At 41.2% G+C, this 22,200-nt stretch overlaps 1 protein-coding gene across 4 annotated transcripts in view; it reads right to left on the reverse strand.

Annotated features, from left to right (window-relative positions):
* LOC117825893 (serine/Arginine-related protein 53-like) overlaps positions 1–22,200 on the reverse strand; it is a 126,082-nt gene that overhangs the window by 81,313 nt on the left and 22,569 nt on the right. For all 4 annotated transcript variants that reach the window (XM_034701871.1, XM_034701872.1, XM_034701870.1 and 1 more), the window contains exon 4: positions 15,715–15,918. In XM_034701871.1, the coding sequence (XP_034557762.1) occupies positions 15,715–15,918 (204 nt within the window). The remainder of the gene's footprint in view (positions 1–15,714; positions 15,919–22,200) is intronic.

The following is a 22,200-nucleotide window of genomic DNA, read 5'->3' on the forward strand; positions in this document are numbered from 1 at the left end:
TGGGACAATTATACTTAGCATTTCATTCAGCTAATTAATCTTATTATGCATCGTCAAAAAAATGCCATGACAAGATGGTGTTGTAAGTACGTGTCTTGTTTCTAGTGACAAATAAAGTTTTGTACAATGCCAAAACAATTACTAGATCAGATAAATAACAAAATGAGATAATGTGACTTGTCATGATCATGCTCTGCAAAATGACAAAAGCAGAAGAAAGCAGGTGGGCATATTCACTCAATGTGGTCATGTCCATTGATTACAACCATAGACTATAAATAATGGACATGGGCTGTTTCCGAAATCGCCTACTATACTAGCAGTACGTACTGATTTGTCCAAAATTCAGTATGTAGTAAGTAGTATGTGAACAAGAGTAAAATCTGCAGTATGCCAAAACTCCCCGGATGTCTACTGATTCGGGAAAATTTCACAGCATGCATCGGACCAGTCTTCCTCGCGTACTGTTTCCCACAATGCACAACGCTTGTTCTGCTTTTTCTTTTTCCTTATTTTTTGGCGGGGGGGAATCCGTTTTTGGGTGCTGTGAAAGTTATCAAATTACATATAAACCACTTCCTAACTTTTTAAATCATAAATGGATGCTAAATAAGCATTTTATTTATTGGCTTCGCCGTTGTTTACTTCCGCTTTCCGAAACCAGAAATCCAGCGAAGTCTGGCTCAGCATGCTGCATGACAGATCGGACAGAACAGTCATACTACAGACTAAATTCAAATGCAGTATGTAGTAGGCAATACCTACTGCCTACTACATTAGTAAGTAGTATGTAGCAGGCCGTTTCGGAAACAGCCATGGTGTCCGTGACGTCACCCATCTGTTCCTGAGTTCCAATCATCGGCGGCAGCCATATTGGTAATGTGGAACTCAACCAGTAAAAGTGTGACGTAAAGAGACGGGGTTTGTGTGTTCCCGCCTGTCAGTCATGTCCTTATTTGGGCAAAAACTTGTAATCTTAATATCTTCTGAACCGTCGCGTTAGAAAAAAATCCACCCCCCCATACAGTGTGTGCCGATAGAGGAATTAGCTACGTAGAGCCAAGCTGTTTTTTGAACCAGGCTGTAAACATGTTTATTAATGCTGCAAAGATCGTCTTTTTTGAGTTGGTGTGTATTTGGTTTCCAGTGTTTCAGCAGCCGGCCTCAAGCAGATTCTTGATAAACTGCAGCATTACAACAAACAGAGATTGAGAAAGGCTGTTTTTGAAACGGCCTGCTACTTACTGAATGTGGTTTGCAGTATGTACTGCATACTGCATACTAAGTTTGAAGGTAGTATGTAGTATGACAGTTCTGTTGGATCTGTTTTGCAGTATGCTGGGTTAGGCGTCATTGGATTCCCAGTTCCGTAGAGTGGAAGTAAACAACGGCCAAGCTGATAGCGAAACTACTTATTTAGCACCCACTTATAATACCAGTAGTATGCAGTTCACATATTGCACACCACATATTGAATTCTGGCCAAATCAATATGAACTGCTAGTATAGTAGGCAGTTTCAAAAAAAGCCAAAGTCTTGGCATTGGAACAGTAATGGATGCTCCATGTCCGGTCAAAAGGACAAAGTGCAAGGTATTTTGTTGTGTGGAAGCGGTAACCTCTGAACATGTGGGATATATCTGTATCATAAAGTATTGTTTTTGATAATGCATGCTGTTCTTTTTACTATTTATGACGGTCTGTTTGTGAGTGAGAATGAGACGCAAGTTAGAAAACTCTATAGCAGAAACTGCAGGGATAAGTCTGGTAAGAGAGAGGGACAGAGGACATAAGAGCAAAAGAGAGCAAGAGTGAGAGTGACATTAGAACAAATGAATCAAATATCAGCCGACATCTTAACTTCTGCTGAAAAAGTGGCGGATTAAATGAGTAAAGAGGGCGGAAGAGGGGATAACAGAGGCTGAAAATGTCTACCATGCTGATGACTGATGTTCAATATGAGCTGTGTAACACTATCAGTAAAAAAACAAGCACACCTATCCCTCTCTTTTGTTTTAACTCATAATGTAGAGAAAGACAATACCCTAAAAAACTGGCTGCCAATTTGAAACCTCCTCTGAGAATGATTATTATATGCTTCTCTCAGGCGGTATTTACTTCAGAAAAAGGCTCACTGTACTTAACTGCATGTCTAGTGTGCTGTTGTTTATCCAGTGTAGTGTGAAGGAGGTATTCTTGTAATGATCAATGCCATTAGGCAGGACCTGCAGAGCTGTATTTCTGAGGTCAAGTGCATGACGCAAGGTAATCTCTGCTATCTGAAAACTCTCCTCCGCACGTCCATCTCTTTCTTCTCTGCGTTACTTTGTCTGCTCTCTCTGACTCGAGCAAACATCTCTCTCTGTAATGTATTCTCACTCTCAGCCTCTCTCATAAAGACTTCAGTCAACACCTTTCCTTGCCCCTGGTGCAGATGAATAAGCGCCGGAGTCTGGAGAAAATTAAACATTAACGGTGTGTCTCTTTTACACATCACTCTCCATAACAATCTTCTCGTTTAGCTCTCAACACCACTCTGCTTCCTCCCGAGTGAAACTATCCAGCCTTTCCAGGGAGAAAGATGGGGAAGAAAAACATATTTTGTCGACAAGCACATTTACATAACCCTCCTAAATCGGAGCTGGCCTGTCATGTTTGCTGCTCATAACCTGCTGCTTATAATCCCGCCTGCATCCTCTTCTGATCCATAAAAAACGGAGCGGCCAGCCACTTCAACAGCAGCCAGGACTGCCATCGCTAGCTCCTGCTAAGACCGGGGCCGTAAAGAGAGGAGAGGAGAGGAAAAGTAAGGGAGGAAAGGAGAGGAGAGGAAATAAAAGAGAGGAACAGGGTAATTGGATTGGGGGATCTTCTATTTGGCCGGGTCTGCTCTCTGTCATCATGCTCCAGGCCTGGCTTCTCTCAGTGCCTACAGCAGGTCTCAAACACATCAACACACACACACACACACACACACACACACACATAGTCTCTCTCACACACACACAACCCTAAACGTGTTACAGAACTGAATCGCCAGTTCAGAAGGCAGGAGGCAGACTGTGCAGGGAGTGAGGAGAGGTTTTTTTTTTTTTTGTGTCTGTGTGTGTGAGTGTTTGCATACTCCCTTAACAACTCACTAAATGGTTAAACAGATTACAGAGCGCACTAAGTGGATTGTCACAGCTCTCTATCGCACGCTCAGGGTGTCTCTCCTGTGATTAAAAGTGGCCAGATTTCTCTCTTTCTCAACAAACACACAAATCAACACACAGAACAGAGAATAGGGTCATTCTCAGGCACACAACACATTTCCTGCAGTAACTGACTATCACAACCACAAATAAACTATTGTCATTATATTCTGCTGCTCTCATGCTTTTCTGGTACTTGATATTTTAAATCGTCCAATATGTCAGTGTCAGAAAATAATACACTACAAAAATACTGAAATTAAACTTTACAAATGCAATACATTTGAAGTATTAAACCTTTAATAGTCCTTGTTCCTAGTTATGAATTGTGCTTGTGTTATTTTTTGTAGTTTCTTTAATAGTTTAATAGTACATTTTTATATATATAAATTGAGCAGGAAACTATTATTTCCATTGATTATATCTTACCAATTCTCAATGCTTGCCATCATTCATTTTTAATCAACATACTTTGAAAGACCAAAAAGATTCCTTATTGACAAAAAGCAAACCCTCAGTCTCTCAGTCCTTAGTTGTCTTATTAATATCTGATGACCCGCAGAAAGAAAAGGGGCTCATAACAAAGCTGTTTAACAGATAAAGCCAGAGATAAACAGAAAACCCAATGAGCGAAAAAGAAAGGAAACGAAATGCAACGAAACGAAAGGAAAAGATACAATACGATACGAGACTAAACGATACAGTACGATACAGTACGATACAACACAATAAGATACAATATTTGCTTGTCCTGCGGGAGTCATGAGATTTAACCTTGTCTGGCAACAACTGGCTATATAGTGGATATAAAAAGTCTACACACCCTTGTTAAAATGCCAGGTTTTGTGATGTAAAAAAATCAAGATAAATCATGTCAGAACTTTTTCCACCTGTAATGTGACCTATAATGTGCACAATTCAATTAAAAAATTTTTTTTAATCTTTTAGGGGGAAGAATAAAAAATAAAAACAAAAATAACATAGTTGCATAGTATACACAGTCTTATAACTGGGGGGTGCGGCTGTGTTCAGAATTAACCAATCACATTCAAACTCATGTTAAGTAGTAGTCAGTACTCAGTATACACCTGTCATAATTTAAAGTGACTTTGATTAATCCCAATAAAGATCAGGCTGTTCTAGGAGGATTTTCCTTAGTTGAATCTTACAGCAAAAGCCATGGTCCACAAAGAGCTTCCAAAGCAGCAGAGGGATCTCATTGTTGAGACGGTATCAGTCAGGAGAAGGGTACAAAAAAATAACCAGGGCATTAGATATGCCATGGACCACAGTGAAGACAGTCACCATCAAGGAGAGAAAATATGGCACAACAGTGAAAACTGGTCAGGGAGGCTTCCAAGAGGCCTAAAGCAATATTAAAGGAGCTGCAGGGATTTCTGACTAGTACTGGCTGTGTACTACATGCGACAACATCTCTCCTATTCTTCATATGTTTCAGCTATGGGTAGGGTTGAAAGATGGAAGCCTTTTTTTATGAAGAAAAGAATGCAAGCCTGGTGAATGTTGTCAAAAACATACATGAAGTCTCCCAAAAGCATGTGGCAAATGTTTTAAGGTCTGATGAAACCAAGGTTGAACTTTTTGGCCATAATTCCAAAAGGTATGTTTTGCATAAAAACAACACTGCACATCACATAAAGAACACCATACCCACAGAGAAGCATGGTGGGGGCAGCATCATGCTTTGGGGCTGTTTTTCTTCAGCTGGAACCAGGGCCTTAGTCAAGGTGGAGGGAAGTATGAACAGTTACAAATACCAGTCAGTTTAACACAAAACCTCCAGGCCTCCGTTAGAAAGATGAAGATGGAGAGGAATTTCACCTTTCAACACAACAACAAACCCAAGCGCATACATCCAAATCAACAAAAGCATGACTTCACCAAAAGAAGATTAAAGTTTTGGAATGGCCCAGCCAGAGCCCAGACCTGAATCCAGTTAAATATCTGTGGGGTGATCTGAAGAGGTCTGTGCACAGGAGATGCCCTCACAATCTGGTGGATTTGGAGCTTTTTTGTAAAGAAGAATGGGCAAATATTGCCACATCAAGATGTGTCATGCTAATAGAGTCCTACCAAAAAAATCGAGTGCTGCAATAAAATCAAAAGGTGCTTCAAACAATTATTAGTTAAAGGGTGTGTATACTTATGTAACCACATTATTATTATTATTTTTATTCTTCCCCCTAAAATATTGTAAAAACATAAATAAAAAATTGAATGTCCACGTTATAGGTCACATTAAAGGTGGAAAAAGTTCTGACATGATTTATCTTGGTCTCAATTTTTACATCACAAAACCTGGCATTTTAACCAGGGTGTGTAGACTTTTGATATCCACTGTATATGCCTTCAGGAATGGATTCCAATTTTTCAGTAATCCTGTTGTAGCCGGTGGTTACGAACACAACTCCCAGCCAAAACTTCCCTTCCTTTACTACATTTACCTCTGCAACATCTGTCATTTCTTGGTCCATGAAGTCCAACAGGACAGCAACCGTTTGTCTGCTTCAACTACCAGTAGGTCTCAGTTTAACAGTAGACACATAGACATAGACATTAAGTTTGTCTAAATAACAACAACTTGATAAAAATATAAACTTTATCAGATCTGTCATCGAGGGAGGAAAAAAAACTACTTTTAAGTTCATGTTAAATGGAGGTCAGAGTCTGATAGACTTTTGCAACAGTGTCCAGCAGATTTGTGTGTCTAGTTGAAATTTCTGATCTAGAACAGTTCTTAATCCGCCCTTGCATGAAGATATCTGTTTATAGAGATACATTTATAATTTTCAGATTACTGCCAATAGGAGCCGGGATGTTATTACAGTGGTGTGTATTCCACCTGCTTTTGCTCTCCACTCTCTTGTATATTCTTTAGTAGAATCTGTATATAGAGCTTAATGAAGTGATGGAGTAAGTCAAGTTGGAGGGAAATCTATTCAGAGTGCTATATTGCTTTTCAATTAATATACAAATATTTGAGTCAGGTTGATGATATACTGCTGTATCAACGTTTGTCCCTCCCTTATTCAATGTTCATTTTGTGTGTTTTTATGAAGCCACCTGTTGTGCTTTCTTTTAGAATAAGGTTCTTATACCTGTTAAGGGGGGGGGGGTCTGCCATGTTGAAGTTATATTTCTGGGGCTTTTACACCTTTATTTATAGAGGAGAGGACAGTGCATAGGTCAGGAAACCGGGAGAGAGTGGGGGAATGACATGCAGGAAAGGGGCCGTAGGCTGGAATCAAACCCGGGCCGCCCGCTATATGGGAGCACAATTTAACCATCAGGCTAAATCCGCGCCCATGGGGTCTGCCCAAGTGGCAACCTCCGGTCTCAAACTATGAGGCCCATCTGAAGTGTTATAAACTGCAATTCATCGAAAAATCAGCTTAAAGCTGGCTGCAGAAAAACCGGAAACCACATACACACCAATTTAAAAAAGACGATCTTTGCAGCATTAATAAACATGTTTACAGCCTGGTTCAAGAAACGGCTTGTCTCTACGTAGCTCATTTCTCTATCGGCACACACTGTACAGGGGGTGATTTTTTTTCTAACGCGACGGTTCAGAAGATATTAAGATTACAAGTTTTTGCCCAAAAAAGGACATGCCTGGCTTGACTCCCGGATGGGAACACATAGCTGTTGGCTAGGAGGCTCAAACCCCGCCTCTTACCGTCGTCGATTGGCTTCAAAACAGCGCTCAGGAACAGATGGGTGACGTCACGGATACTACGTCCATCATTTATACAGTCTAAGGGTCTGCCATGTTAAACCTGACACTGAGATTGAGAGGGGAATGTCCATGAGGGTGAACTCAAACTTAACTTGCACGGCCGCCAAGAGTCTGTGTGACAGACACTTTGCCATGTGGTCCCATTCATAATTACACGCACCAACTACACAGTAAAATGTAGAATATACTGGCACAATGAAGTGTGTTTGCTGCCCTCTTTGAGTTTATCTGACACTCAGAGGTCCTTATAAATTAGCAAAACAAGCTGGACAGTATAGGTCTCGGTGGGCTACTCTACTGTCTTGCGTATGTGTGTAAATAACTGTCCATGTAGTGAAGATGGAGGTCATACTGCCAGGCTGTTTTCTATCCAATCTATGCTCATTATCTGCGCAGAAAAAAGCAGCTAATGACTACACACAGCCATGGGCCAAGAAACACTGCAGCTGCACCGCTCTGTGTGTGCATATGATGGTCTGTAGGGGCGTGTGTGTTTCTGTTTCTGTGTGTGTGCGTTCTGTCCACTCTTGGCATGTAGGCATCACTCCTATTTCACCCACCCTCATCCAACCCCCACCCAAACTACACACACAAACACTTTCACATCTACTCCTCTTCAGCTTCACCCATGTCTCCTCTCGCTCCTGGCCACTAGGCTACCCCCCTTGACGCACACACAAATAATACACACACTTACAGCTCATTGATTTAAGTCAATGTGAGTGTATCCTAACCTTCCGAGGACGGCGTTTGAAGTCTCTCTTACCTCCCCAGACCCGCTCCCAGAGCCAGACACAGCCTAGAGTCCTGCAAGAGTGCAGAAAACACACACAAACACACCACAAGCAGCAGCCAGTGGTCCCATTCACACCACCCATGCACATACTCCCAACAGGCTGAGAGGACGCCGCAGGCAGGGGCTACATTCGCGCAAACACACGCAAACACACTTACTTTCTCTGTGTATTACCAACACTAATGAGCTGATAGATGTTCAACAGCGGCAAAGAAGCAGACAATCATTTCCTCGGAGTGAGCCGAGGAGGGAGAGAAAATCAACAGCGGTGAGTAGGATTGTGTGTGCACACTTGTGTCTAGGGTCTTGTTTTATTTTCTCTCTGCCTCACAGCCTCTAGGCTTCCAGAGGTTAAGGCTGAGCGATGGTGCACAGCTAGCCAAACTGAGGCCTGCGGGTCCTGAAGAGGCCCCTGTGGCAAGGCTGGGTTCTGTTGAGCTCGTCAGGGGAAAACACAGTAATGAAGGGAATTACTAAACAATCACATTTGCACAAAGACGTGGGATTGGGCGGGGATGGTGGGGACTGAGATTTGGACAGAAATGGTAGGAGAATGTGCTTTGTTTAAAAGAAGTGGAAAAAGGGAACTCCACCCTTTTAAAATCCTCTTTTTTTATGTTGAAGTTCTTCTCCTCACCAGCAGAGAAAAAAAGTCTTAAATGGTTCTTCAGACAAAGACATCAGAAAGGCTTTAATGAAAGGTACGCGCTCATTTCATTTCTTCAACCCTAAGCTCATTATACTAACTGCAGATTTACATGCGCAGGGAAAGGATGGCTCTCTGCTGCCATGAGAGGTCTCCACACTGCCCTCTGAGCCTCGGCTGCCCAGCCTCTGCCCATTCCTCACTCAAATGACACGAAATTGAGTCTTTTGGACCGACGCTCCTCCTGTGACCCGGCACTGACAAGGAGTTCAGCCTAATTGGACAGACCTCTCTGATTCTGATTGAGGGTGTGGAGTGAAGCAGCGTGCAAATGGTCTTCTGCTACCTTGGTGAGCGGATAAAGAGGAAAGCTAAAGAGGACGACCAAAGGAAAGGCTGAAGACTTCACTTGAAAGCAAACCCAATTCTTTGACAGAAGAGTCCAGTTTGTGGAGGGTGATGGAGATGAAACGGGAAGTTAACGCAAATTCTACAATCTTCACCATGACTTCTCTGCAAATTTGACACCCACCTTATTTCAACCACAGGTGTCACCATTTGTTTTACCAAATTGAATCTGCTTTGAAACATTGATCGATTTACTGTGTTTTCAAGATCTCTGGAACCCTTCATGCAAGAGATTTGTTCTTTTCGCTGTGAAGCAGAAGGCTTCTTGGTTGTAACACGCGCCCTGTGTGACTGTTTCCTCAGTTTGTCCTCAGAACAGTGTCTATGTTGAGACTCTATACAATAAATACATAACTATAAATCTAATACTCTACTCCCTCTTATGATAATTTACTCTATAGCAACTTCCTGGTGCCTTATTTTGACTCTATTGACCTATCAGAGGATGTGTTACAAACTTCCTTCCAACCAGATGCTCGGTTCCAAATGTGATCTCAAAGAGTGTAACATGTGATAGTGTTTCCCCTGTCTCCGATCAGTGGTTCATAACAACAACACAGCACTAGAAGTAACAAACAGAGCATTAAAATCGGGATGGTTTTTGTTTTTATTTGCATTTGATCAGTAGTGAAATGGGCCCATGCATATTGGCATCTCAACACAGATGTCTCACAGTGTCGTATATAGGTGGCTTTATCGGATGGTTTTTAAAGTTCTAAAGAATGTTCTGCAGTGAAACAATCAGAAAATAACTTTGTTTCTTTACCGGCACTCTCTCTAAATTCAAACGCAGTAGGATACTGAGTTTGAATTTAGTATGTAGCAGGCCGTTTCGAAAACAGCCTCTGTTTCTCCTGTCCTGGGTTGGGTCATTGTACGTCCCTCCTGTGTTACCTGTGTTTTATTTTGGACTTTTGGGATTTAGTTTCTTAGACATTTCAGTAAATTTTGTTTGTATCTTTGGTTCTTTTGTTTATTAAAACCTTTTATTTTAAATCTGCACTTGAGGTCCTCCTTCCTCTGTTTTTCCCAATGTGACAGATAAGTTACATTTAGTTTTATACACTTTCAATTCAAATATCTATAACATAATGGGTTGTGTTCATGAAGGGGAATAAGAGCATAAGGAGTAAGAGGTATGTCAGAAATAATAAAGAGGTGATTGGTTAATTTAACTGAGTGCTGAACAAACAAAAAACAAAAGTAAGCCATCATGTCATGAAGAGAAGACAAAGACAAACAAACAAACAAACCATTGTAAGGCTGGTTAAATTCCTAAAGAAGCTCTCTGCAAACACAAAGCCAGAGGATCACGCTCTGCAAAGCTGACCTGCTGACCCTGTACACTAGTTTGGGTAAACAAACAGACACTTTTTTTCTCTCTCACACTCACACTCACACACACACACACACACACACACACACACACACACACACACACACACACACACACACACACACACCACAATCACCCACTTACCCTTTGCCACTAGTGAAAGGCAACAAGATCTCTTAACAACAGCTTGTCGTTTTCAATAAATTTTGCATGAAAACATGCCGCTGGAGCACCAAGTTGCCTGCTGTCATACTAGAGGAGTGTTAAATGTTTAATGACGACAACACCACACACATGCGCTCACACACAGAGTCAGTGTCAGGGTGCTGCTCTGAGGGGCCCCTCTTTCATCCTGACAGACACTATAAAGCTCCTGAGCCTCTTCTCCACCCCGCCCCATCATCAACATCACACAGCTCCTCTCCTCAACCACCACCCGGCGAGGAAACCTGGATGTAAATGAGGTTGGAATGTTACAGTGCTTGTGTGTGTGTGTGTGTGTGTGTGTGTGTGTGTGTGTGTGTGTGTGTGTGTGTGTGTGTGTGTGTGTGTGTGTGTGTGTGTGCGTGCGTGTGTGTGTGTGCGTGTGTGTGTAAGGGGTGAGGATCATAGGCTTACATAAAGACCCAAACCCTGTCACCATTAGAAGAAGAAGAAGAATGGAAGAGACAGGGGGGAAAGAAGTGGCTTGTCACAAACAGGATATACTGTAAAAAGCCGTGTTTTACATATTTCTGAAACATCTCACTGCTTCTGTCTTGCTTTTGCTAAAAGATGAGTTGTTAGGCAGCTTCACAACCACGGGAGCATCTGGGGAATAAGAGGAACATCTATGTCAGGCAGCTTTTGGACGCTGATAACAGCAACTCAAGGACCCCGGGTAGAAAGACTTCATTTGAATTATAACTGTAAGTGTGTGTAGACAATTAAAGTCAAAATCAAGTGGAAATAAAATATCTCATTAGCCACTTTTATCATGTCTTAAAATATACATTAATTAAATCATATGGGGGCTACTTCTGGCATTACTTTGATAACCTTGATTAAGAGCAGACTCAAGGTCAGGTACCATATGTAACAAATGAACCCATAAGTCCTCAAAAATAAACTTACATTTTTTATAAGGGTAAATCTCAAAAGAAAATCTGCCACACCTTTGATTTAAATAGTTAACGCATGTACCTAAATATCCATGCAATAAAAAGGATCTTTATTAAGTTTTTCTGACATTAATGCGACTTTGACACACAAACATATTTCATACATTTCTTAACCATGAAGAACATGTGACCACAGTGATTGACTAAGCATCCTGACCAGCAGGCTTAGGTTAAGAAAAATGTATGTACTGATATATGTCATGAGTTGATCATTTTGTTTTTGCCTTGTTTCCTACCTGTCAGTTTCCTGTATAGTTATCCTATGTGTTCCTTGTGTTGAGTGATCCATGTCTCATGTTGTAGTCCTATGTGTACATTCATGTGTTTTAGTCATAGACTGTATAAAATATGGACGTAGTATCCGTGACGTCACCCATCTGTTCCTGAGTGCTGTTTTGAAGCAAATCGACAGCGGCAGCCATATTGGAAATGCGAAACTCAACCAGGCAGAGTGTGACGTAGTGTGAGCCTCCTAGCCAACAGCTATATGTTCCCGTCCGGGAGTCGCGTCAGTCATGTCCTTATTTGGGCAAAACACATAATCTTATTATCTTCTGAACCGTCACGTTAGAAAAAAATTCACCCCCCACACAGTGTGTGCCATTAGAGAGATTAGCTTCGTAGGGCCAAGCCGTTTTTTGAACCAGGCTGTAAACATGTTTATTAATGCTGCAAAGATCGTCTTTTTCCCATTCATGTCTATGTGGTTTCCGGTGTTTCTGCAGCCAGCCTCAAGCGGATTCTCGATGTATTGCAGTTTATAACACTTCCGCATGGGCTTCATTGTTTGAGACCGGAGGTTGCCGCTTGGTTTTAGTCCAGTTTGTTGTGTTTCCTGTTTTATTTTGTATTTATTGATACCTGTTTCCAATTTAGTTTTCCTGCTCCTGAGTGTTTCCCTCCTTTTTTGATTAAAGGCGGGTACACACTACAGAATAATGGGGCTGATTTTTGTCCCGATCTCCCTCTTACGATCAAAGACAGCAAAGGCCCGATTGTCTGATGTTTTCAAACGACATTGTGTCTGATTTTCCTGTGGTGGTGGGTGTGTTAGAGTGATCCGGTTGGAGCCGCTCGGAAGGCCTCAGAAGGAGAGATCGTAAATAATGAACATGTTTAATATTTGCGACTAGAAATCCTATAGCGTGTGGGATGCTCCAAGAGGAGCCAAGCACGCACAGTGTGTAAAGTCACGTGTACTGGAGCAAAAGCCAATCAAGACGTGAGCTGACTCAGCTAACTGACGAAAGAGGAAGCATCTAGCGGGCAGCCCTGCTCTCCAAGCTATCTGTAATATTTGTGACAATTTTTACTCACTTCCAACTCGCGCTGTAATGCATACAGCCCACATTCCCGCCGTCTCCTGGACTTTTTGCAGAATCGTTTTTCTTTTTTTGTGTGTTTTCGGAAAGTAAGAGGCCGGAAACAATCATCATTGCTTCTTCCTGTTCGTCCACCATGTTTGTTTACACCGAAGTCACGTTTTACAACGCAAGATTTGGAATATTGAGCGTGAAGAACCTGATACTCTGCTGAAGAATTGGTTAGTGTGTGGTGTGCTCCGTAGTGCACACCACACACTTTAAGATTAGAAGAGAGAGATCTTGTGATTTTTTTTTTTTTTCTATCAAAAAAAAGACAAATCTGTGTATTAAATGTTAGGCTAAATAACATAAGAAAGCAGGATGATAGGTCAGTAGCACACGGTTAAGGCAGAATCATTCTGTCATCACACATTAGCTAGTTTAAGTTATTAGGAAGGCCAGAAGATAGACAGTTTGAAAGATATTACAACTGCCACAGGTGGAAATGCACATGTGCACACAGACAAGCTAAAGCGGGGTCAGAGATAAAGGGAGAGATTCCTATCAATGCTGAAGGATATTGAAGCCTTAATAAGAAAATAGATATAGTCTGCTGGCCTTACATTTCACTGTTAGCTTTATTTGTTTTGCTGATACTGATCTAAGAAAGGCAATATGTAATAGCTGCAAATAAACGCAGCACTGTTCCTTTAAAAGCATATCATTGTGTACTGTTCACACAGAGTAATGCTGAGCCCTGAGGTCTTCATTGATGACCAATAAATCCTCTATTAGAACAAAAAACTGCTGCTGAATATAAAGTATTTTCATTATCAGCATATCTGCACCGTCTTCGCTGCAAACAAGTGCGCTGAACTTGTAAATCATTACTTGAAAGACTTTCTGCATTTACAAATTGTACAATTCTAAACAAACAAGAAACATCAGCTTGAATAATATGCTAATGCTCAACCCTTGCTTCTACTTATGCGTGTTTTCTCAGTTTTATCTTTGCACGGCACTGACTAAATACATAAAATGACACTTTAAAACAAGTCTCAGTAAAGATTTGCTGTCAGAGATACATTAATTGGCACCAACTACTCTTGATCAGACACAATACACACACATTCTCCTCAGATTTTCAAGCCCAGTGAGTTTCAGTTAAACCGGAGAACAGGGAAAAAGCAAAGTCTTCTATTTAAAGACTCACTACGTATTTTTCAAACAGCTGTCACTAACTGAAATTATGCTATTCTTGAAAATACCAAGTAAAGACATTTTCTCTTTTCAAGGTAACATGTGGTCTCTAGTACTCCCCCGGTTAGGAATAAACAAATGAGCATCATATTAATTCCCTGTATAAACAAGCAGGTCCTCACATCATTATTATTACCCGGTGTGCTTACTGACATTCCGGCTGTGTAAGACGCTTGATTCTGATTGGTTGAAGCAACCCCAGAGACAAACTGTTCACACATCATGTCAAATCACTCCGCGGAAAAGAGTTCCAGCTTGTTTTGCAACTGTTTGTTGACACCATAGACCGTAACGGGGGGTAAGACCGTTACTTTCTGTTCACAACAAAATAATGTGGCTCTATTAGCGAGGTTGACTGCAGCTAAAAATATGCTAGCCTTGCACTGGAAGCCCCCTTACACACTCACACGCACCCTGTGGCTGCAAACATTTTTGAGCACAATATACACAGAGTTGTCTGGTGCAAAAATGCATGGGGCTGGTCAGAAAACAATCTGAACCTGGACCTCTGCGGCTGCAGTGGTTAAAGACTTGCTGGAATGAAGAATGTGTACTTACTTGTGACTTATTTATTCATTTATTTATGTATTTTTTTTAATGCTAGTTTTGGTTAGCATGCTAAATCAGCAGGCTGCTGACATTTCATATTGAATCCTGTCCAGTAATGGCAGCAAATCTGGTGAGTGAAACTTTTAGTTACCTGTTGCTACAAAGAAACTTAAACTATATTCAAAATTGTGACATTTTCCTTGTGTATTTTTAAAAGGTGTGTGAACCACAGAGCTCAGAAGAGAAGGAGAGCTGAATGAGGATAGTTTAATGTTAAAATGACTGAAACAGGCAGATAAGACTCCATTGCCATGAAATGTTAACTGCAGTGAAATCACTGGGACAAACTTTTTTAAAACTGTATACACAAATAATTTAAAATCAATATAATAATAATTCATTCATGTTTTTTGTCATCGTGTTTGTATTTTAGGTTAGTAGCCGGGTAATAAGCGGGATAATGTATGGTTAGTTTCGTGTCGGGGTCTTGTCTCACCCTGCCGGGATTCTATTTCCCATAACTACCTGCTAACCATACATTATCCCTTGCATATCATAACCTGAAGACACTTCCTAATGAGTGCACTTTATTGTAAAGTTATTTGTAAAGGGGCGAGAGACAAACAGACCTCAACAAGAGTTTTTACAACAATTGGGGACCAGTCATAAGAAAAAAGACCTCCAATCACATTCGAGCTCACCGCAGCGCAGGGGAATCGAGGATCCTATTCTGGAGAGGCCTCTAAGGTGGTTATGTACCACTGTTTTAACAGTCACTGCTCTAAACATGTTTCCAGTGTGTATAACAGCCTTTGGACGACATAAGCATGCGAGTGAAGATATCATTTGCCAACATTATTTTTTCTAAGTATGAGCACAAGAGATATCAGCGATGCACAAGATCTGGTTATGTTTCTGTGCTTATTGCGGCAAGACTCAGAGGATGAAAAGTGGTGTTAAAGTCATCAGATATCATCTGGTGAGAACTGGTCCAATACTCCCACCTACCATCTCCTCGTCTGTATTTATGGCTTCTCCTCTTCCCAGAGGGAATTATGTCACATTACAAGGCCGGTGTAGTCCAGTGCTTGATTGCAAGGGGAAATAGGGTAAGAAAGGGGATGATGGACTGATGGATGGGAGGATGAAGTGATGGATGGACGGATGAAGGAGCTGAGACTGAGCTCCATATCGAAGTCTATGTTTTATAAAGCAAACATTCTGCACCATGTGGACAACACTTGTTTGTCGTGTTTGTGTCTACCATATAAACATACTTGTCAAAGGTCGTTCAGAACTTACGCCTTTTTGTCCGCCTTGTCTTTACTCCTGTCCTTGTCTCTGTCTCTTCCTCTGTCCCTCTCTTTCTCCTTCTCCCTCTCTCGCTCGTGTCCTTTGCGGCGGCTTCGGTCCCGCTCTTTGCTGCGGCTCCGTTTGCGGCTGTGGGTCCCTCGGCGGCTGTGGCTGCCGCTCTTACTACGAGAGCGGCGGTGGCGAGAGTGGGACCTGGAAGACAGTAATAAACCAAATGTAACATCGATATGATGTTTATATTTCTCTAAGAATATAAAATGAGTTACTTGAGGTTCTCCCCTTAAATGAGCCTTCAAATACTCTCACTGTCAAATATCACACACTTCTTTTTCAGTGGTACGATTAACTTATATTCACTTTCACCTTCTCTGCCTTGTCAAAAAATATAACTTGGTTAATTACTGCCTGTACTTCCCAGAATGCATTTAGATCACTGCAGAAAAGTTGCTGTACGAGTTTCACTGAGCTGTCAGCTATACATGACAGGAGCGTAGCAGGAGCGATGGCGTGTGCTCCCACTGAGGAAAACACATCCTGCGTATTACAGGTAATTAAGTGTAAAGCTTTTTAAAGAAAATCTGTGCCTCTATGACAAAAAATGTCTCTGCAAGGTTGTTAGACTGCACAGGAATCAGCTGATGTAGCTGTTTCATAGCAAACATTAATACATTTCTTTTATATTACAAAATCTTTTTCATCGGTACCTGGATATTTCCCATAGACCAACATTACTTGGTTTGAGACGCAAAAGTATTTGTTGACCATTTTTACAGTTTCTTTATTTTCCCCATCAGCAATCTATGACTCTTATCGCTCTCTCCACTGCACCTGATAACCTGCAGTGCCTGACACACTCTGCAGGTGATCAGAGAAAGAGAACCTTCAGTATGTCCTTCCTGTTAATATATTGATTCAAGTGTAACACCTCAGGTTAAATACAGTATGAACTCTTCCAATCCAAACTTTTGCTGCTGGTTTATTCTGCACTATCTTAGGTCTTAGGATTGCTGCAAAACGCTACATCATTAAGAAGCCTCGTCCGCATGTGGATCACCTGATGTGATAACAGAATGGCAAGTGAAACTTGCAGAACGTGCGTATTGTTATTAAGGTGTTGTTATTAAAGGTGCTGCTGATGAATACTGTCTGTACTGAAGTGGCTTGCTTTCGTACCTATAAGCCAATGAGGGGCTGCTTTACCAGGACTCAGAGTTGACGATTGTCCTCGTGCCGGATGAATGAATGACGTGAAATTCTTGTACTGTACACCTTTGTGTTTGCTGCTGTAACTCCATGAATTTCCCCGTTGTGGGCGAATAAAGAAGTGTCTTATCTTAGGAGTATCTTACCTGCCACTAATTGGGTTTTCTTCACTATATGCCTTCTACACCAGGCTTGACACACCCGCCACCTAGTGTGTACACAAGTGCATCAAGTCCACACATAATATTGATACACATACGGCTAACACTGTCAAAAGATCAGACACATATAGGAAAGAGAAACAGAAGTGGGCGGGGTGGACTGTTGTGTGTATGAAAAGGAGAAAGCTGTAGGTGTAGAGAGTTTTGGGTAACAGAACTTGGAGGAAAAAAGCACAATTAACATACAAACTAACCTCATGATATGAGGTATAATGTGGTATAAACAGAGAAGAGTGTTTCAATGTATTCAATAGACCCCCACCAACACCACCACAGGTCAGCGTCATTCTGTCAGACACACTGAAATGTGTTAAAAAAGAAAATGAAAGACCTGCAAATAGTGTTTCTAAATCAGAAACAATGGGAACGTGATTGAAAACCTTGATCATCAGTTCCTAAATAACACGGAGAGGATGACTTTACAAAAAATTTACGCAGAGGAACAATGTGTTGAACACATCTGTAAACAAAAACTCAATAGGATAAAATGTTCCTGGAGTGGATCGATTCATCCTTCAATGGATGGACCATATAATATAATTATATATCATATATACTGACACACACACACACACACACACACACACACACACACACACACACACACACACACACACACACAACCGCTCATACTCAGACAGTGTAGAAATTGAGCCAATTAGAGGCGGGCTCAGAGGAGGGCCTGTCGTCTGTATTGATCCTGACAATGGCCCTCTGGTCTCAAAAAGATTTACAGCGGGAGATTTACTCTGTTAGTTATGACACACACATTAAACACACATACATACAGTTACACACACACACACACACACATAAACCGGCAGAGAAAATTCAAAATATAGCTCTTTCCTCAATATACACAGAGACACAAATTACCAAAACATGACCTATTATTCATGTGTCAATGCAAGTGCTTTATCAGTGCAGTTGAATTGTGTATGTGCAAGTGTACGTGCATGCATGTTTATGTGTGTGTGTGTGTGGGTGTGTGTGTGTGTGTGGGAAAGACAGCGATTTGAAGCCCCTGTAGAAATCGGCAGCTGAGATGCCGTTATTTTCCATCATCTATCATTTTATTGATTTGTCTATAAAAACAGTCAAACCTGCTGTCCACCAGCTTTATTGCTTTCCCCTCTTTATTAGTTTGCAGTTTGGGACATCCAGAGCTGTCTCTCTCCCGACAGAAAACTAATCTTTTCTCCAGACGCCTGTCGCCATCCTAACAGACAACACTCTGACAACTGTTGCAATCAATTAGGCGAGGGCCATCCTGATCACTGGAGAGTTGCTGCACTAAATCAAGATCTGGGAGAGAAAAACCACCTTTAGAAAAAAAAAGGACAATGTGAAGCTCCATTACAGTTCAACCTGGAGTTAATAAATCTGTTCCATTGACAAAGATCAGCCAACAGCATTGTGAAACTGGCAAATGATGCACTGATCAAATGAAAGTTTAGACTCATGATCATACCTTGTATTTTGAAGGAAAGCAATTGTAAGTATAGCTTAAATGTTTTTTTCTATTATTAACCAAAGTGATTTGGTGATTTCCCATTTAACTGTTCAAAAATTGACAAAACAGTGATAGAAATGTCCATCACAGTTTCTCTGAGCCTGATGTTATGTCTTCAAAGTCTTGTTCAAAGTCAAAAATGCAACTTATATTATCCATTCAATGTCTGAAAATAGTACAGATCTCCCCCATCCTTGACCTACTACTGCACTATATGGAGTAGCTCTACCAGAAGCATACAAGGTGAATTTCGACCAAGAGTTCCTGGGTCTTTTAGTCCCCAGAACTACTTTCCCCGGAACTAAAAGGTTCCTGTGCCCCCATTGTTGTCTGCGTTTCGACCGCGGGCTGACGTCCTGGGTAGATTGTGCAAATCAGGCCAGTGACGTATGGAGAATTTTTTTTTTTTTTTTTATATTTTGAAATCTTAAAAAAACTAAACTAGTATGCATTCCCAGGAACTCCCTCTGTGTTTCAACAACTGTGTAAACTCCACAAACACTGTTACGTTCAATCGAAAGACCTTTGAAAAGTACAACCCCCCAAGCAGGGGCTTTTCAGGGGGGAGATTATCTACCCCTGAACTAAATCTAGACCCTGGTTCCTCCGGGTGAAACGCACGTAGTTCAGGGGTAAAGTTCCTGCGGTCGAAAAACACCTATATTAGATTCCAATAAAAGAATATAGTAGCTTTTGAACCTCTCTTAACTAGATGACTTGAGTTGTTAGAATGGTGTTAGGAGGAACTCCCTCCACTCTTCAAATTATATGGATCAAAGACCTCATACATCAACTAATATTCTGTAACTCTGCAAGAGGCTGTACTCAGGAATTTGATGTCATAGTACATAGACTCGAATTTGAGTCATGACCATAGACTGTATAAATAATGGACGTAGTATCCGTGACGTCGCAATCGGCGGCGGAAGCCATATTGGAAATGCGGAACTCGACCAGGCCGAGTGTGACGTAAAGAGGCAGAGTTTGAGCCTCCTAGCCAACAGCTATGTGTTCCCGACCGGGAGTCAAGTCAGTCATGTCCTTATTTGGGCAAAAACTCATAATCTTAATATCTTCTGAACCATCGCGTTAGAAAAAAATTCACCCCCGCACAGTGTGTGTCTAAAGAGAGATTAGCTACGCAGAGACAAGCCGTTTTTTTAACCAGGCTGTAAACATGTTAATTAATGCTGCAAAGATCGTCTTTTTTGAATTGGTGTCTTTGTGGTTTCTGGTGTTTCTGCAGCCAGCCTCAAGCAGATTCTTCCGCATGGGCTTCATAGTTTGAGACCGGAGGCTGCCGCTTGATCATGACTCGACTTGGATTCAAACACTACTAGTTTGGACTTGGACCCAGACTCGAGCACTGACTGCTTTTTGTTGATTAGTTTTTATCATCAGATTCGAGCAAGGGCTGACTCTTGTGTTCACCTGCAAGGGCATCCATACAGCAAATGTAAGCAAGAGCAGTGCAACATGTTAGATATATAAAAGACCCATTGAGGAGAAGGTGGGGACTACCTAACTTCAACAGACATCTGTCCAGGATGCACCCAGTGTTGTAAGTGAGACGCTTAAGAAACTTGAATTTTATGCCAGCAAACATGTTAACCCTTGACTCAACAAGAAGAAGAAAGGTACTTTATTGATCCCCAGGGGGGAAATTCAATTTTTTCCACTCATGCTATTTTTGGACATGCTACACATACAGTTTTTTTGGTATATACATACAAATGCACACACATGCAGTGAACATGCTTAGGGAGAGATGTCAGAGTGAGGATACTGCCGTCAACCAGCGCACCCCGATCAGTTGGGGATTCAGTGCCTTGCTAAAGGGCACCTCGGCAGTGCCCAGGCAAGTAAACCAGCACCTCTCCAGCCACCAGTCCACTTGCCAAACTTCGTCCATACTGGGACTCGAACTGGGCGACCCTTTGGTTCCCAAGCCAAGTCCCTATGGACTGAGCTACTGCCGCCCCAACAACTGGCTCAAAGACAAGATTCAAGATTCACGAAAGCTTTATTGCCAAGTGAGCTCGCACACACATGGAATTTAAGATAAGATAAGATAAGATATTACTTTTATGATCCCCCGGGGGGGAAATTCAGTTGACGTGGTGAATGGAACACTGGTACTTGACAACAAGATAGTAAGGACACAACAACACAGTAAGGACAATAAATATATAAACCTAAACACAAATCCAAAAGTTCTAAATAAAAATATCTGTACAAAGAAAGGTAAAGAAGTACTTTTAAGGACATGAAATAAGTTATCTTAGCCTAAGCCAGAGTGCACATGCAGTAGATGAATATAATAATACAATATGTTATGGAATAAGTTACAATATTACACATGGTTACGATGTATTGCACCGTAAATCTTGCACATGTATGTGATCAGTCACAGGAGTGACAAGATGTTTGGTTAGTTTCAATTCAGATTAAAAGCTGGTGGGTTGCAGGTGTTGTTTGTGTTTCTTAGACACCTGTGATTTCACCACAACAGAATCAGTAAGTGTGTCTCTGGAATAAGTGAGACACAATGAACATTTAAGCATGACACAGCGCTGAAGCTTCATGGGGGTAATGGGGAGTTGACACATACTGGGATTCAGGTGATTTGGACATGCGATTTGGGACCTTAACAACAATACTGTTGATTCACAAGGCAAAAATTCTTAACCTACTTTGAAAAGGTATATACTGTATATTACACTCAGATCAAAGATACTGCAATTTTGTATGTATATATAGTGTATGTATAACTAATTTTCCATTTTCATTTGTACATTGAGTACCTATAGTTTCAGTTCCAAAAATGCACTTTGTGTAAGTTTAAATACAAATAAAGACCCTGAACTAAAAACCTATGATTTAAAAAACCTGAGATTACATATTTATATTGCTTGTTTTGTGTAACAACCAGTTTAAAATCGATGCTAGCTTGGTATGAGAATAAAAACTGCATTCATGCAGCACTCTGCTGATGTTTGAATAACTTTTCAGACAGTAATATCAGTCTCATTGCAGGAAAGATCTCCAGCAGACACTTTGGGGTGACTATGAAAATAATTATTATGAAACATCTGATTTAGAGGCAGAGGTTAGAGCTGTCTCAGAATATCTGATTTAGCATATTTGATAGAGTGGAGCAGAGATTAATCTAGTCAGAGAATCACAGATAACTGGAAAAAAAAAAAGGAAAAGAAAAACATTGGCATTTTTGGAGGTTTGGAGTCCCCAGGCGAGATAATCCATCAATGACTCAAACAGACCTTGGAATGAGTGAATCTTATGTCGACAATGCCTGCGTATGTTTGTAATCAACAGTACATGAGGGGAAATACAACAGACTTGCACTGTTCCAAGCCTCAGTCTTATATTTACAGCCAAGCAAATTGTGGCCAGAAGCAGCAGATGCAATAAACACAATCTCTCCCTCTCTCTCTCTTGCGCGCTCTGTTTCTCTGTCTCCCTCCGCTTTTTCTCCCTCTGATGGCAAAGAAAACAGCCCACTTCTGGGGTGTGCAG

Source organism: Notolabrus celidotus, chromosome 14, assembly GCF_009762535.1.
Source record: "Notolabrus celidotus isolate fNotCel1 chromosome 14, fNotCel1.pri, whole genome shotgun sequence".
NCBI classification, from domain to species: Eukaryota; Metazoa; Chordata; class Actinopteri; order Labriformes; family Labridae; genus Notolabrus; species Notolabrus celidotus.